Source organism: Triturus cristatus, chromosome 1_2, assembly GCF_964204655.1.
Source record: "Triturus cristatus chromosome 1_2, aTriCri1.1, whole genome shotgun sequence".
Lineage (NCBI taxonomy): Eukaryota > Metazoa > Chordata > Amphibia > Caudata > Salamandridae > Triturus > Triturus cristatus.
The window spans coordinates 818261361-818279968 of NC_140580.1; the positions used below are offsets into that span (position 1 = coordinate 818261361).

Sequence of the window (18608 nt, forward strand, 5' to 3'; positions counted from 1 at the left end):
ATTGGTTTTGACCTGTAAGGTGAGGAGCTGGAACTCAAGAACTTTGGCTGCCCTACGAATGACCATGCCGTAAGAAGCTCTCTCCTCAGCAGCATAGCCTTGGGATGAAAGGAGTCGCCACTCAGGAGAAGTATCAGGGCCACTGGCTGCTTGAAGGTAGGTCATCATACCAATTTTCTTTGTAGTATGGTTACCCTCTGATCACCCACATCATAATTGTTGAACATATACATACTCAATAAGGAATGCAAAGTTCGTGTTCTTCCTTGTGGAGGTGGAAAGTCAAGCAGGGGAGGTGGCGCTTTGATGGAAAGCAAGCACTGCATCAGTCGAGGTTCGTGGTGGTGTCAGCTCAGAGCCAAAGAGCACGATGAGCATTTCATGCTCCACCATTGGTGTCAAAGCTCAGGGAACCAGCGTGGAGCGCAACACAGGAAGCGGAGGCGGGCAGGACATAGAGGAGGCGCAGTGGTAGATTCAGAGTGTCCAAATGGCACCGAGAGCGCACCCTCTGGTGGTATCCGAGGTGGGGGGCTTCTCAGCTCCATGGGGCCAGGAGGCACACCAGAAGAAGTTGGAAAGATCCCAATGAGTGGGAGCATGGCCTTTTGGAACTCTTCAATATGCCTTGGTGTCATAGATGGCTCCAGAAATTCGTGCTGTGCTGAGGCAAGTTAAGGAATGGGCTCCGAGGTTGACCGACTTTAGGAGCGAGATAGAAAGGCATGGCGACACCTTCACAACTTTGAGCGCTACAAGTGATCTTGGAAATGACTCCTGTGACTTCTGGACTAGGAACGGGACCAAAACTGAAAATTTTACTTTGACCGGTCTCATCGCTGAGACTTCCAGTACTTAGCGACAGTGTTTCTCCTCACAGTCTCATCTGGCCTTCAGGTTAATCGGCACGATTCACCGCAGACCTTCAAATCACGGCTCTTCCCCAGCCACCACTGGCAAACCTGATGAGGATCTGTCACAGACATTTGTTTGGAACAGTCTTAAAAGCCTTAAAACCTGTCGTTTTAGATGAAGGTCATACTGTATGGTATCAGGGGGCCGTGGCTTGAGCCCAAGCAACATGGCGGCTTAATTCGACTTCTCTGCATCCGGCCCTGCAGTTTCTAATGATCCGGAACATGATCGTCCCATCGGACGCCCGATGCAAACTCACGGAAAAACTAAGTACTGGGGGCTGAGATGTGACGAAATTCTAAACATTAGATCAGCAGATTAGATTGGATAGGACTGCCTACTGCTTCCGTGCAAGGAAAGCAAAATGACGGTTCCCACCAGCTCTGCACTTCACGGATCATACTGCTGTCATACACAACAGTGAATAAAAGGTAGGAGGCACATTGCGCTAAACCCAACGGGAGACCCAAATGAGAAAATTCACTGGCCTATATTATTGCTTAGAGGAGTACATGTGCCCGTGTCCAAGAGGCACTGGTCAACCCATAGCTACGTAACAGCTCTTTCCCGCGGCCGCTGACAACGGCATACAAGAACTATCGTCGGAATAGCGTGGAGAGCCCTTCCAAGGTGATCGCGGACCCTGTTACCCTTCTCCACTTCCCACAGCCAGTGGATGGGTCATTGGGCGCGAGTGAGGCGCTTCCGATATACAAATACACCAGGTCAGGGAAAACAATATGGTGTCATACATCAGCTCTGTGCCTCACGAAACATTCAATAATCACACACAATGAAGAAACACAATGCGCTGAACCCAACAGGGGACCACAATATGAAAACTCACTTGCCTGTATCACGGCCCGGAGGTGTGCATGTGCCCACGACCCATAGACGCCGATCAACCAATTGCCACATAACCGCTTTCAACAGTGGCTGCTGCCTACAGCCTACGACAATTGTCACTGCAGGAGCGCTGAGAGCCCTCTTATTGCATCCTCAAAACCTGTCCCCATTCACCACTTAACACACGTCAACATCCAATAGATTGGTCACTAGGATGGTGAGGCACTTCTGGTTTATCGACAATACACAGCTATGCGCTACAGCCCACTTCCACACAGTTAGTGTTAAGCAGCTCCATGGTGAAACAAGCTTCACACGGGGAGAACATAATAATGGTTGCACCCTGCTTTATGCGCTATGGACCACACTGAAATTTAACACAGCAATCAGTAATAGCACCACCCTCACAAAGAAAAACAAAACAGTGATTGCACTCATCCTAGCGTCCTGCAGCCTGCCCTGTATTCAAGATTGCTGAAGCTGGGTGCTTGTTTGCCTACCAAAGTTGTGCTTGCTGTAAATTAACTCAATCAATAGTGTACTATATAATTCCAGCTCGAGCTTTGCAACCCCATCGTAGGCCTTGGGGGCCAGTGCAGCTACATTCAACATACCCAGCCATATTAATTGACCAAACAACGAATCCTGCAACTACGAAACCTGAGGAACACACATTCCCACAAAACTAAGGAATCAGCGCTGACCCTACAACTGTCTTGTACCAATAAGTGACTAAATAACGCTCCCTTGGGACTGCCACAGTTGCCACAATGGCAAATCACAAAGGCAATGATGCCAGAGACAATAAAGACTCTAAAGATGACAAGTCAACACTAAACGAGCCAAGGCAGAGCCTCCATTGCCAGACTCTTGGGCAAACCTGGATATGATACTACAGTTACTCGGAGCCCTACACGGCCTGGCTCAAGAGATAAAGGCAAACACAAATGCCATGCATCATGACCTTCAAGCCTTAAGGAACGATTTTCAAAGTATTTGGGGGCTAGACTTACAGAAGCAGAGATAAGGATTGCATTACATTATGATGAGCAACTCTCTACTCCACCTCTCTCAATCCCTGAAAACTGAACCAATAGCGATCTCTGACCACAAGAGTGTCCATTCAATTAATGCTCAATGACCCAATCCTACCACCATGACAATGGTGGATGAATGATGATCTGCTAGATGACCCCAACATTAGGACGGAAATTGAGATGTTCACTGAAAACTTCCTCAAGGAAAACCTCCCAAATGATACGTACCCTACAACCAGATGGGATGCCCTCAAAGCCACATTGAGAGGAACACCGATCCACATCTCATCCCTAAAATACAAACCTATATCCAACCGCCTCAAGGAACTAGAGTCGAATATCCAAAATGTATACCCAACTTAGGCACACTAAAGGCTCATCTCTCCTAACTTAAATATGCGCCACACAATAAGAATACAACCGAATCTTTAGCCAGAAGGCCCCGGAAATGGATCGATGTTGTTAATGCGGTTAGGCTTTACAATTATAACAAAGCTGGGAACACATTAGTCAACTACTTAAAATACACAAAAAACAAATCCCTTACATCGGCTTTAAAAAACCCTGACGGGGTACTTTCCACATCAACAAAAGCTATACTCAACACTTTTAAATTGTTTTATGCGAAACTCAACAGCTCCAATTATCCCACCTCCATAACCAAGATTAACAAATACCTCGACTCCTGCAATCTCCCTAAAATTTCACAAGATTCCCTTGCCATCAATAAATTCATCACAGAAGATGAAATTCATTCGGTGTTATGCTCCCTTAAACTTGGGAAATCCCCAGGAACAGATGGTTACTCTGCCAAATTTTATAAAGTATTTTGTCAACAAAGTGACCGGTCTCCTGTATGCAGTCTTCCAAGAGTATGCCTCATCCTGCTACATTACTGGCTCTGCACTGAAGCCACAATCGTGGTGATCCCAAAGGAAGGGAAAATAACTTAAACGCAAGAATTATAGACCAATCTCCCTTATCAACATCGACTGCTAGGTCTACGCAAAGATTGTTGCTCGCAGACTGGAGTTGGTCATCCAAAACTTGATACCAAACACACAAACGGGCTTCCTCAAAGGCAGACTTGCAGCACACAACATCAGAACATTCTGTCATGTTTTAGAAAGAGCTAAACTATCCCATTCACCAACAGAAAGCCTTTGCACTAGATGCAGGAAAGGCCTTTGACAAGGTCTCCTGGCATTTCCTGCATGCCACATTACACAGATACCCCCTGAAGGATGAAATCATCCACATGATTATGGCCCTTTATTCGAACCCCACGGCAAGAGTCAACAACCACCTATCCCACCCTTCACTCTATCACAGGGTACATGTGAAGGGTGTCTGCTCTCCCCCCTACTCTTCATACTGGTCACTGAACCATTACTCTCAGTCTTTTGGGAAAATCCGGAGATCACAGGTATTAACTTCCCTTCAGGTAGACAAGTGGCAGCTGCTTATGCAGAGGATGTATTATTATTTATCGAAGATGCCCCACAAGCAATACCAATCATCATGAAGGAAATAGAAAAATATTCACTAGTAGCGAGCAAAAGTGTGGCATTCCCCCTAAACGTCCACTGTACATAAGCTGTAATCAGTGACCTTGGTCTAAAGTGGCAACCGACAGCCATCAAAAACCTGGACATATGGTTTAACTCTGATCTTAAACAATCTGTTGCACTCAATGAATGGAAAACGCTGGCCAAAATAAAAGAACTTCTCAACACTTGGTCCCAAAAAAATATCACTTGGCGGGGTCGAGTGGGAACGTTGAGGATGATGATAGCTTCCCTGATTTAACTTCACATCTAGTACGGTTCCTGTAGTCCTCTCTCCCTCCTTCTGTAAGTCAGTAGATAACTACATATCTGAATTCATATGGAAATTTTTTAAAATAAGAATTTCTATGAAAATCATGAAGAGGAATAAATCCTCCGGGGAGATAAACCTTCCAGATTATCTTCGCTACCAAAGGGCATTCCTGATATCCCAAGGTGCATGGTGGCTGTGAACACAGGAAACAGCCCCCTACTGTACCCCCGTGGCTTATCAATGAATCCAGCCTAACCTCACCCCTACCCATTAGTTTCACCCTCACAGTACACAATCTCCAAAAATTCCCTCTAAAACACTCCAGACAAAAATAATGGAAACGGTCAAGTCACTCCTACTCCTCGACAAATGCCTAGAACATCGACTACACGGTTCTAAACTAGCCTCCCTATGGTTCAACGCACGATTACACTTGAGGGGAAGACAATATTCTGGGATTCATGGGCTCATCAGGGAATAAACTCCATAAATAATCTGGGATCACGCACCAACACTATCCCATTCTCCTTGCAAATTAAATTTGACATACCCAATATAGACTCAAAAGTGTACTGAGTAAACTGAGACCCCCCACACGACCCAGACCTCCCTGGACTATTAGGCATCTTTAAAAGGAGAGGCCACACCTCCTCACAAATGTACAAACTTCTTGACACATCTAATGGACAGACCTTGAGAATATTTAACTGGAAATGGGAACCCCATACACAGTCAGCAGGCTCCCTAAACTTCTATAAAACAACATGGTAAAAGATCTGGAAATCTCCCTTCGATGCCAAAATCACCCCTGCATTAGCAAACTCTACATTTTGGTCCATCCACAAAACATACTGGCCCCCAGCTAGACTACATAAAATGGTTCTGAGAGACTCGAATACATAGTGGCATTGTGGGGAGGGACCAGGAGACCGCCAACATATGTTTCTCAATTACGAAATGGCACTCCCATTATGGACAAAGATCAAGGTACAGCTACATGACATCATTGGGGTTACAATAAAGATTGACTTCCTAAAAGCCATCTTCGGCCTACATGCCAACCCTCACTCCTCGGAACTCGATGCCCACACTTCCCAGTTAGCCAGTTAGCAGACCTCCTCCTCTCCTTGGGCACCAAAACAGTTCTCTCTGATTGAAAATCAACATCCCCAAGCGCTTTTGGCAAATGGTGGCATTTGCTATGCTCTGTCAGAGGCACTGACAACATTCTACACACTAAACTTCATGGCACTTTCAGCCCCACACGTCTTTGGGATGCCTGCGACAAATATTTACAGAAGAAAGAACCCCCATGAACTCCCCTTCTAGATCACCTTCTATACTATGGAGATTACCGGCATTTACCTCAACAATCTGCCCAATCCTGCCCGACCCTCCTGATAGGGTGTCCTGATCCCTGCCCAGTGTAGCCTATCTTCTTCTTCTTCTCTTCTTCTTCTATTCCTGTCTTTCTCTCTTTTCTTCCTCCCTCCTGCACTCCTCTCTGAGGGTTCCGTCCCTCCCCATATCTTGAGTCATCGGACCTCTTCTGATGTACACTCCAAGCACACAAAACCAATCAGCATTGGCAAGGCCTGTCGATTTTTAGACATAACTACTGCCATGTTTTTCGTGACAGGAGATACTTAGTAGTAAGAACAACAATAGGCCCTGATGTCGCTCCTTGCAAAGACTAAAGAGGTTGAGAATTTTGAAATTAATTAGCTAAGTCACTAGAAAGGTTTTCACATAATTGTTACACACGAGAGAACCAAATACTCTTCAAAATGCACCAGAGAGAAAGAACCAACTGCTGTATTTTAAAGACAAAATCTGATTTATATTCTCTTGTTATGAAAATAGCAAAGTCAATACAACAAATGAAGATATATCAATAGACGGTCGCTCTAGAAAAGAGTGCAAGGAAAAAGTGCTCATGTGTGAAGTGAGTTAGAGAAGGAGAAATTCAAAAGAGAAACAATTGAAGAACACAGTATCATAATTTTTAGTGGACACTGGCTGAAACGATGCTGGTGACAGTAACCCAGTGTGAATGGGCCTGTCTACAGAACAATTGTGTTTTATTCTTCAGTGTCCATTATGCAGAATGATGCTGGCATATTCAGAATGCATCATCCAATTTGGGGAGGGATTGATACACGTAATACAGGTCCTAGGATAAGGGGTGTCAGCATTTCAACCCGACTTGACTCGTAAAGGGTAACTTAAAACCTCTGCTTGTGGGTCTTCATCAGGACAATAGGGTATGTGAGAGACAACCATTAGCAGGCGCCCAATTTGGCAGACCAGGTCACAGCTCCCAATAATGAGTAGTCACCGCAAATATGGTTAGTACTTGCCATGTGATGGGGAGATGGTTGACTATTCATATAGGCATCCAGCAGAGTGGGGTGCCAATACAGGTAGCGTGAACAAATCACCAGGGGTTTCCAACGCGGTCATGCGGAGTAATTAAGGTCACTGGGAGGCTCCTTGTGAGGAGATGATTAAATGTTCAATACGGCATCCAGCAATAAGTTATGCAAATTCAGGTAACGAGAACAAATCGCCAGAATTTTCTCACTATTCGGCTATGCGGCAAAGTACACACATTCTTCTCCAAAAGGCAGCTGTCAGGAAAACTTAGTAGGCACTTGTTATGTTATGTTAGACTTATGACGTATTTGTATATCTCCACTAAAAGTAACATACAATTGATGCCGTTGCCTCCCTCACCTCTCCCGCAGCAGGATTGTACTGCATATCTTTGCAGTATTTGCTCTTTTTGTTTTCCTTTGCCGTTTTGTATAAAATAAAAATATCTGAACAAAAAAACCTGTCTTTTTGGGATGTTACATTTCCATTACACAGGGAAAGATTTGTTGAGGTAAAGCGTCTCAAAGAGACAAGAGGTGGCTCCGGATCTGCGACTGCTGGCACGGAAAGAAAGGATCGGACATCAGCGCATGGGACTGGAGCCTCTAAATGCTCCACACACCATTTCCAGAGCAGAATGGCATCAGTGCGGAGCTGCATTGTGCCATCTACCGAACAGAGGTAATGCCGAAAACCGTTCACGGCTCCATTCTTGCCTGGAGAATATTCAAAAGGTGAGGAATCAGCGGTTAAAAGTCTCTATCAGAAAAGCTGGGGAATCTACCACCTTCACAGAAGCACTCACTGAAATGCCATCAATGATGATAGCCCATGTTCATTGATGATTCCTCTCATGAATGAGAGGTATCTTGTAATACTTACACCAATGCATGTATGGCACACAGTGTGAAAGGTTTATTGTTTCTACACAATGGTAAGGATGGTATCCCCTAGTGTAATAAGTTATATAGGTGTTGTTCTAGAATGGCAGGGCTACACTGCCTGAATCTGTCACTATGCCTCTTCTGCTATGGCTTTAGTATGGGTATTTGCGGAGCGGAAGAGCTTTAGCCATCATCATAGATTTCTTTCCTGGCCTTTTCAGACTCGTATACTGACGCAAAGTAAACCTTTCCATTCTTGACCCAAGGATAAATAAATTATGTAGCTATGTAAATATCATTGCCCAGATGTAAGCAGGACACACTTTAGGTGTAAGGATCCTCTTTCAAACCGTTTTTCTGCCCAGAGTTGGCACAGGCCTTCAAGAATTGATCACAAATTATTTATGGGGTTCTGTTTAAAGATACAATGTGATAAAGGTGGCAAAGTAGAAAGGTCAATTTTCTTTGAGTGCCAGACCATGCAAAGATCAGCAGACATCTCATGAATGTCTAAAGGAAATATTCCCAGCTCTTTCCTACAGACACAGAAAGCCAGTTATTGAATAAGGACTTATCTAGCATGCTGGAATGCTCATCAAAATGGAGGACGAAATAAAGGAGTACTATGAACCAGATGATTTTGAACTCTATTTGAACTCCTTTCAAGATTAAGATTTGTTTCTATAACTATTCAACAAATGGGTTAGAGGTTTAGTACCAAGTCTAGTGTCATGATTATAAACATCTCCCATTGATTGGGTACATCCGAGCCTTCAAGAGCCTAACATGTCAAACCAACAAGAGGTGTATTGTGTTTCAATCCAATGTAACTATGGATAGAGACCAGTGATTAATTGTAGATAATAAGATGATTTTTAATCCATTAGGAAAGTGAGCCACCCTTCCAGCATCCTGTCACGACTAACTGCAGCTACCAACCGTCTAAGTTCTAGAAACAGAATGCAGGAGCTGGTGAAAGGCACAACATACAACATCTTGAGACCAATCTCGATGTATATGGAATTACAAACATGTGATACACAGCAGAACATGTTATTTTATAAACAAGAACATAAAGGTAAAACAAGAAGCTATCAAAACTATTACCTAAATAGGAAAGGGCATTTACTTCCTCTAGAATTCATTTCTTAATACAAAAAGTTCTATATTTTGTGTACTGGTGCCAAAGTCATTATATAGATATTGTTTAAATTGGTCTTTGGATCTCTACAATCCATTAAGGACACATAGCTAACTATTACTTTTTTTACACCCTTTTCAGTGTGGGGCATAAACACTGCATCGTTTGCATAAAACAATAGTTTTATTACCAAAGTGAGGGGCATTAAACACATGCATCCTTAAAGAATACTCCAGACCAATTATACTGAGTGTAAAAAGCAGAATGCACCACTGCCTAACTCTGCTTCAAAGTAACTAACTATCCGTGCAAACTCCAGTAGGCCTACATTTTACCTTAGCAGTACCATCACAAAACAACTAGCAAAGGAAATCCTCGAGAACAGTGTCCGCACTTATTTTAGAAGGTATATTCCAGACTTTAGACTTTTAATGCAATCATATGTTTAACGTAGGCCCACGAAGGGTAGATGGATAGAGCGGGGGGGGGCCCATACCACTGCACATTTACCGATAACAAAAATAGATTTGTGATCGGTAAATGTACCGATTAGATGAAGCATTTTTTCCTAGTACCCAAATTGTCTCTAATGTCATACTGGGTTTCCATCAAAATACCCTTATCCTGCACTCAGTCCTATAGTCTTTTCATAGTAATCCTACCAGCAATCTTAACTAAAAAGACTACTAATTATAAAGAGTGATAACAAGGGGAAACCCTCTAGTCTGACTTTTTAAAGATTGGCACAATAATCAACTGTAACCATGAACATGGAATAGTAGTGCATCTAGATGTGCTAATTACGCTTGTCACAATAGGTGCAATGAATGATGTGTAAGTAAATCCATACGGACTAGTGCCTCACCCAAGGGAAATGCCTGAATCGCCAAGATGATCTATTGTAAGGCAAAGACTTGCACCACCTGGAGCAGTAGAAGCTATGGTACAGTTAGCTGGTGTTGCCAAATTGTACGATTTCCCAAAATAAGAAATTTGCATATCAGCCTAAATGTGAGCATATACACAAGAGTGATCTGAAAATGTATAACTATTGGCAATACTTCAAAAGGCTTTGCAATCCTTTTTTGCCCCTAGTGAATAAAAGACCTTATCAGGCATTCCCAGTAGCTAACTTGCTATTTTTAAGGGCTTCTTTGTATATGACCCAGAAATCGGAAACCTCTTCACTGTTTATTAAAGAAAGCTTTAATAAGTATGTAACTATCGATTGGCCAAAACCATTGTCAATTAAACCATTTGAGGGGAGAATTTACTTTCCTATACACCACTAGAAGCTATGAGAAGATCAAATACCTTGGAATGAATGTTACAAAATACAGTCACCACAGTTAAAAGGCTACTTAAAATCTCGAAACATGTTTCTAATCCTTGATATGTAGCCTTTATGAATTGTTCCAAAATAAAATCAGGGTGAACCATGCATTATTGTAGCCGTAAGTCACCATCCTTAACCCACGACATCAAATAATTTTGGAGGATGTTGGCTTTAGCCAGGTTGGGCAAATGGTGACCCAAATGGAAACTGAAAGGTAGAGTATTGACAGAATAGTGGCATGCTTTTCCCAAACAAACACCGTAAATGTAAATGTAACCAGTAATCCTTGAGGAACCTCTAACTTTAAAACTAGGAATAGACAAAGGCCATTGGCAAGAAACACTATGGGCATTTTGAGAGATCCATTTGGTAACCACTTCCAATACATATTCATAGTGTCTATCCACCCGAGGTGAACAAGTGTCCTGCCACTGTGAATATCATCAATAACAAGATCATAATAACAGGGACCAAATATTGCATACAAATCACCCACAAGAATAAGAGGGCCTTCCCCAAAACTCTTACAGACATAGGAAATTCAAAGATTGCCTAAACAATTATTTAATTTCTTCAAAGCTGACAATGCGGGAAGAATTAAAATTATCATTATAAAAATTCAAAATGGCAAACTCAAAACCTTTTTTAAATAATAAAATATATGTCTGAATATTTAAGTAGCAGTCCTTGGTCACGCATGTTACAACCTAAGTGTCAGCCAGTGAAATGGATAGACTGCCCTTTGCCCTTCCAGAAGTCGAAGGAGTAGCTAAAACAAAGAAAGAGGCACAAACATCCGAGTCATACATAGTTACTGCCCAAGTCTTGTTGAAAAGGATGATGTTGCAAGATCTAATTGAATCTACAATCAACATTTTAGTTTTTGAACGTTGCAGAGTTGCAGAGTCCTAGGAATATTAGCATTCTTTATGCTAATATTCCCAGGCGCAGTGTCTGATGTAGAGGCAAGAGAAACAACTTGGCTACGATTGATGGCCACAACAGTTCCATTTAGTGTACTGGCAAAGTCAACGAAGGCAGTGCCGACTACAGGATTAGCTATGGGAACCATATGATTAGCCTAGATGGTACCATCCCTTGAGTCACAGCTGTTGGCAGAGACTCAACAGGCAGCAGTCAGTCATTCAAATCAAGAGAAGATACGGGGGGAATCTATTAGATAATGGCAACTAAGACAACTATGATTGATGGGAGGCAATAGAGTGTCCAGACTGATTGCTTACAGCAAGCAGGCACTGGGTGTCCATAAAAGAACCCAGTGGAATCACATTCAGCCTTCCAAAGTAAACATAAATGTATTCAAATAAACTTTTCAGCCGGAAACAATTACCAAAGTTGACCATTACTCAGTAACTAAGCACAGATTTTCGAGTATTACCAATCCACGAGACTCTTATAACCATCTTAACTTCAGAGAAAAAATTCTGGTCCCTCCAATATTGGTGTGCAGCCAATGCATAGTTTTATTTTTCAATTGGACAAAGTCTTCCTTCTGCAAGCTCATTAGGGAAAACACGCCAACCAAAACCATGACATATGGGGTTGCATGAGGGCTTAGCTGACTGGGAAATAGACTAGAGGAATGTTTACTCCCAAACTGGGGACCTACATTCTCTAAAGAAACTGAATTACTGTTAAAAGCAGGCAAAGATTTAGAAACGGACAGAATAAGAATATTTGAGAATATGGATGGAGGTAGCATATTACCATGCTCTTTTGTGTTCTTCAAGGAACAAGCCACAGGCAATGAGAGACATCTGTGATAAGGCAGGGGCGTAACATAGGGCCCCGCAGCCCCCGCGTTGCAGGGGGGGGGGGCACCACACCCCCCGCCCTCCAGGGGCCGCCTCCGCAGCCAGCAAGCACTACACACGTCCATCTGGGATGTGTAGTGTACCTTACGCTAGCCTTCGTTGCTCCTGCTCCCGCTGACCTCGCCTATCAGTCAACAGTCATCATAAATGAAATATTGCGCGCAGATGCATCAGCGTGGTGGTCTTCCCGCTTAGGGTGGGGCTGCGCTCAATGAATTTGTCTTGCGCGATAAAAGGGCACGGGACGGGAGGCATCCGAGACGGCTGAGAGAGACCGTGCGGCCGTCACTTATTTAATAATTGCTAGCTAGCCTAGCCCAGTCTTCTGCAGCCAGCGCCTGCCACCAAAGTTGCAGAGCAGGCCCCAGGTGAGTCAGTCAGAGCCCGAGTCAGAGGGTGGGGTGGGCTGGGCAGGGCAGGCATACTGGACATGTCACAGTCACATTACGGGCAGCGTAAAACGAAACATAGGCCCCGCAGCACCCGTGCTCCAGCCTCCAGGGGCCCCCAGCCATCAGCACAGTAGTTGTAGCACACACAGCACTACACCCTCTCGTTGGCGTTGTAGCAGTTCAGTAGTTGCCCCATAAATTAAATGGTGCGTGCGGTAGGTGCAGGCGACCTGAGCTCCCAGCAGCAAGGGGGTAGAAAGCACGTTATCAGCTTTTATTGTGCTCATATTGCGAAGACAAAATATCGGTCACTATAACTTCATGCACAACATTTCTAGCAAGGGAACAACTCAAAAGTGACTGAGATTAATTCCATTGTCAAAACCACATCTAGTTCAAGTAAGACTGGTGCATGTAAAGAACCCTTACTCTTTTATAATATGACTAAGAAATACTAAATGACTAATTTGTTTGCACATATAAACAGTTTGTTGTTCACTTGCATGATAATGGTGAAAGAATCCGATATGTGGACGTAGTACGTGTGTTAGTATGGTCTACTTTTTAATTTTAAAAAAGGGAGATCTTTTTGAGACCCCCAACGTTATATCTCAGCACCCTGGTAATTAGGTTAGGACTTAAGATCTTCCCATCTCCCTGCACAATGATCCATTTCAGAATGATTTTACACCAGCAACGCGAGCAGACCCCTTCAAAGGTTGAAGAGTGGGGGATTGTAGGATGATAGCTGACCTTTTCAAGCGGAGGGTGATTAAACCATTACCTGTAGTGTAAGTTAGATTCCGTCCCAAGGGTAATGCCGAGCTACAGCAATAGATCCTCTAACTTCAGATAAAAGTGCAGCTATTACAAAGAAATCACCTTTCGAATCTCTGCTACCTAAATTACTAGGGTCTTGAGGTCATGATATTAATCAGCTTCATTTCAAATTCAAAAAGGCCCCAAATAACCACCTGGGAGAAAACATTACATAGATAACAAGAGATTGAGAGACCCTAGAGACAGGCGGTGGAAGAAGGATATATGTACACATTTAAATTTGGGTGGCCTTTGAGATGTGAAACCGAGATCGATAAGAGTTTATTGGGAGTATTATGCTAATTAGTAAATTAACATATTCAGAAAGACATACATTGTCCGTCCACAGTGTTTAAAATAGAAAACAGAAGTTAAGGAACATATGGCATTCAGTATGTTTTTTTTATTCTGCCGTACCTTAATTTAAGGTTAGAGCCATGTTTCTTGTTAAAACTTGCAGATCGACCTCGTATCACTTCCGACTCAGGAACAACCACGACAACCTGGGGCTTCTGGACAAAACAACACCCATTGTGCACTCCTACGTGCAGCCGCCGCTCTTGGATTGTGACTTTGCCTCCATCAGGGAGCATGTAGTTATCCTAGAATCAAAGAGTGCCCGGCTTTAGTGTGTTTATTTTGTTAATGAAATCAACATTACGCATCAATATCGGTTTACCTTTAAGTTGTAGCATTGTAGCCATAGATGAAGCCTAGGTGTAGGACAAACAAACTGAAACAGTTAGCCATGGCGAGCAAACATTCTGAGATGTAGTATTGGCTATGTTTGTAGAATCCAATGCAAGAGAATATACATTTGCTTTCTTACATAATTCTTTCACACAGAGAAGCAATATCCCAGATAAAAAAAAATCACATATTCTTGAGCTAGTAATTTAGTGTAAACAAGTCAGGTTGCTGTAGTGAATGAGCCACTTTTGTGGTCTGACACTCTATGATGACCCTCAACCACCACCATTTTGTACTGACTTAAGTGTGTTATGTTGCCCTAGCCTTAATGTAGGATGGGCTTGCATATGCCTTCTTTTCTTCTGTCTTTTAGTGGAATAGTCTTGCCAAGAATAGAAGGTATGGGATGTTGAGGTGCAGTCTTGTGGGTGGTGGTGCACACATGTGCTCAATGTGGTATACTGAGGGATAAAGTCTATAGTGTTATTTGGGTTAGGTGAATTATGACTTTGACCTATTGGCTTTGACGTGGTCTAATGTCATTCTGCCTTCTGACTTTACCTTGCTTCAAACTTTTCTGTGTGCACAGTGGTGCTTGTAAGTTGTGTGGATGAGAATTATAGGTGCTAACTATTGCCTTTGACATGGTTTCATGTCATCCTTGCTTTTCTGATTCCATCTTGCTTTGGGCCTTTGTGTGCATGGCTTAACTAACTCCATTTTCATGACTGAAGCCATTTGCTGTGCCTGCACGAAGAAGAGGGCATGTTTTGCTTTCCTCCTGTTTTTCACACTGTACTGACTAGAGAGAACTGGTTCTTATCAGAGGAATGTACATGGTCTGTCTTGGAGCCATAGCAAAGGCCTGATCAACCGTTGCGGTGGCCTTGGAGCAGGCTGGAACGGGCTCTCATGAGATTGAGGGGGCGAGGCTTGCTAGAAGCTTCGCTGTGTTTGAATTTGTATTAAAAAGGGGAGCCTACACTGGCCTGGTGGAAGTTCACACCGTGGAGCAGACGTGTTGTCACGGAAGAGTGGTGTCACCTGTGAGCTTTCACCCGGTTCAAGCAATGGACTCCCCTTGAGCAAAGTGGGGTGAAATGATGGAGCATTAGGTGAGGTGTCTCTGCTACTGTCTCTTGATTCTTTTCTGAATTCTCTCCTTTCCTTCTTATTTTCTGATTCTTATATCCATACATATATATTTCTACATATATATTTGCTTTGATTGTGTATTTCAATCGGTTATTTGATATGTGAGAGTCTGCCATGATCAATATATATTCGGCCTGCCCTTGATTGAAGTATTGTGTTAATAAATGTATATATTCCATAGGTTTGAATTCGTCTTTTCCTTGAAGCAGGAGGTGTGGACTCTTCTTGGCCAAGTATTCTGTTGTAGAAGGAAGGGTGAATTCCCTTCTAGCAGGTAATTGTGTTATAGGAAGTTGTTCTACTCCTGGCAAGTGATGCGCAAAGTACCTTGGTATATTGTTTTCTTGCCTTGCCTTTGGGGGAGTGTTGAAAGTTTGCCCACCTTAGGAAGTGCTGTGTATATGTTATATTCCATAAGTTTGGAACTGATATTCTCTCCCTGGGAAAGTGACGGTACATACCTTGGTCCAGGGGAGATCTAAGTTTGGCATTACATTTGCTAATAAACACATCACATTTCATATGTGCAATATAGTAACTCCTGTTCATGCTGAAGCTGGCACTCTTACACCAAGCTCACCGTCTGCACATAGATTGGGAAACTGCCAGCACCACCGGAAGTACAAAGAGTATGAATGAAGGCCCCCTTCTGGGCCACATGTCCCCCTCCCCCTTAGCGGAGTTTCACAAATCATCACAGTCCAGTGTTCAAACAGGTTCGGCTGGAGCATAGTATATGTTCAGAGAGGTGCAAGTAAAGGAAAGGGAGCATTAACTCAAGGGTTTAAGAACTGCCATTAAGATAATGGTTTGATTGCTTTGCCATCTTGCCCTATGTCTTCTTCAACTGGCTAGAAACATGCATTCACAACCCAATACATGTTATGTTGTTGTGGGTAGAGAGCTTTTGCCATATCAAGCTTCAGGCACAATGACTGTAGAGACCTAAGGTTGCATGTTTAAAGTAAGGTGTATCAAGGGGATAACGCTTACAGAAAACTTAAGGGGTGGGTGGGACATATAATTGCCATACAAGTCTGTGTGGTGGGTACATGTATTTTAAGCACATTCAATGCTGCCTTTGATGTGGTGGAATGAAGCAGGCGTTTCTGATGAGGATGGACTTTGAAGCTACAATATTTAGCGATACAACAGACTTTCCACCGCTTGTTCATCTTGAATAATGACTACATTTGTGAAGAAATACTCATTTAGAGTGCTGGAATCACCCCGGTTTCAAGTGAAATTCCGCAAATAACTTCAGAATAAATCAACTTTCCCAAGAGACCCAATTCACGCCAAAGAGGCATATTCTTTCACAGGCAGATGCAGCTAACACCCGAGCCTGCCCCCTCCTTTGTCCCTCTAGTCAGCCAGGCACCAATATTAGTGGGAGAGGAGCTCCACCAGAATCAATTTTGAGTAGCCACAGAGGAGAGGTTGTTAAATTTCCAGACCACACCTCTAGGGTGAGCACAAGAGTTCTGCATAGGAGTGGAAAGGTTATGCTTTCTTGGGTTTAGGTAGAGAGCGGGACTGTGGGATTGTTTGCAGTAGGGCACACAGTAATTGCAGCAAAATTGGGTAGGGTCACCCCTGGAAACTTGTACCCCATTGGTTAGGGAGTGGCTGGAGGTTTCCCACAACCACGGGCTGGTGCCAGGCATAAATGTGGCAACTGCAGTACTCCCCTCAGAACACTTTCTGGGGCTGTGCAGGGTGCTGGAACCTTGGTTGGCGTCAAAGTGCACTCCTAACAAATCCTGAAACCTGGGACTTAAAAACTTTTTGGCTCTAAAAAAACCGCCAGAGGACCGGCACTAACCTGCCAAGCCAATCTGATGAAAGTGTGTTGCTGCTGGGCCAAAGATTCAGGTTGCTCGCAGTCGGAGTGTTTCCGCAGCAGCAAACCAGATTCAGCTGGACTTATACTGGTTGCTCCTTTGTGACTGAACTAAGCTCTACCTCTCTGATGAGGCCTAATAAAAGCAAAACATGTGTCAGAGGTTGCTTTTATTCAACTTGGCATGGATGTTTTATCAATCCAAAGCAGTAATACTGTCCTGGAATGGTAAAACATTTTTTTTATTTTACAGCATGGAAGGCACTAGCTAATACGATGCTTAAAGATTTTGCTATGAAAATGACACGAAGTTTTGTCACAATCTAGCTTGGTGTGAATGGTCCTGTACTAAACCTATGCTTCAAAACTGAGCTAGAACAACACACATTTGTGATGAGCAGAACTGGAGTGTCGGTGGTGTTGTAGAGTGTTCCATATAAAGGAAGTGCTCGCCGCCTAAAAATTTGGAACTACTCAGGGTTGCCTGCTCTCTTTTGATTAATAAAAGGTCTGTAGCTCAACAAAGTCATACTAAATTACCAGTAAATTAAGTGAGATGTATTAAGATAAGGGAGCAAAGTCAAGTTATTGGTCCAAAGTCATTTTCAAATATGCAATTTACGAGATAATGAACTATGGAGAAGTGAGCAGAACATATAATCCTGAGCATTATGATGAGTTAGTGTAAAGGGCTCCTTAATTTGTGTGATGTTGATGACAGCTCTAAGAGAGTTATTTGAGACAAATGAAACTGAAGATTTGTAAACTAAAATTCCCTCCAATATTACATGTTCTCCATCTCATGACAAACATCTGTATAGCCTCATGGTAGAATCAGATTAATTTTTGTAGGTGCAAACATATTTATTTTATTTTGCTTACTATTGAAACAATCTGCCCTGGAAATCAGTCTTTTGAGAAATTATAACAGTATTGAGCATTTTCCCAATTAGAGTGTCGACACTCTTTTTTCCCATCACTTTGACAAAAGGCAAGAAAAGGTTACTTATCTGCAACTACTGTTCACCAGCCTTGAGATTTTCACACAACATGTAAAGCACTCTGATAGCTTAGGGTCTAGCGCTATATAAAACTCAAAAATAATAATAGATAGTTGCATACGTTGAATTATTCCAAGTGATCAGTCTAGATGCTCAGGGTAGTTAATGTCTGAATAGCAGTATTCACGTACCATCAGCTAACATTGTTTTGTCATATACTACAAACAGTCTATCCGTCTCAATATGGATTCAAGCTAAAGCTATCGATGAGGTAGAACAGAGAATTCCAGGGTTCAGATTGCAATGTACTGTGATTTAAATAACAATCAGGACGAGTCTCAGGAAGAGGGGAGGAGGGAGGGTTCCATGTAAACCTATAATAGGTACCAACACTGGAAAAGTGTAGTTACATGAAAGTAACTCTTTCTTTTCCGAAACTGGACTTTTCGTAAACTCACATGCTTGACTTAGGGCTTAACAGTAGAAGTCAGCATAAAACAAAAATGACAGCTTGAAA

At 42.9% G+C, this 18608-nt stretch overlaps 1 protein-coding gene across 1 annotated transcript in view; it reads right to left on the reverse strand.

Moving 5' to 3' along the window:
* NPHP4 (nephrocystin 4) overlaps window positions 1-18608 on the reverse strand; it is a 969441-nt gene that overhangs the window by 552818 nt on the left and 398015 nt on the right. The window contains exon 8 of the mRNA XM_085608868.1: window positions 13820-14004. Coding sequence (XP_085464994.1) covers window positions 13820-14004 — 185 coding nt within the window. The remainder of the gene's footprint in view (window positions 1-13819; window positions 14005-18608) is intronic.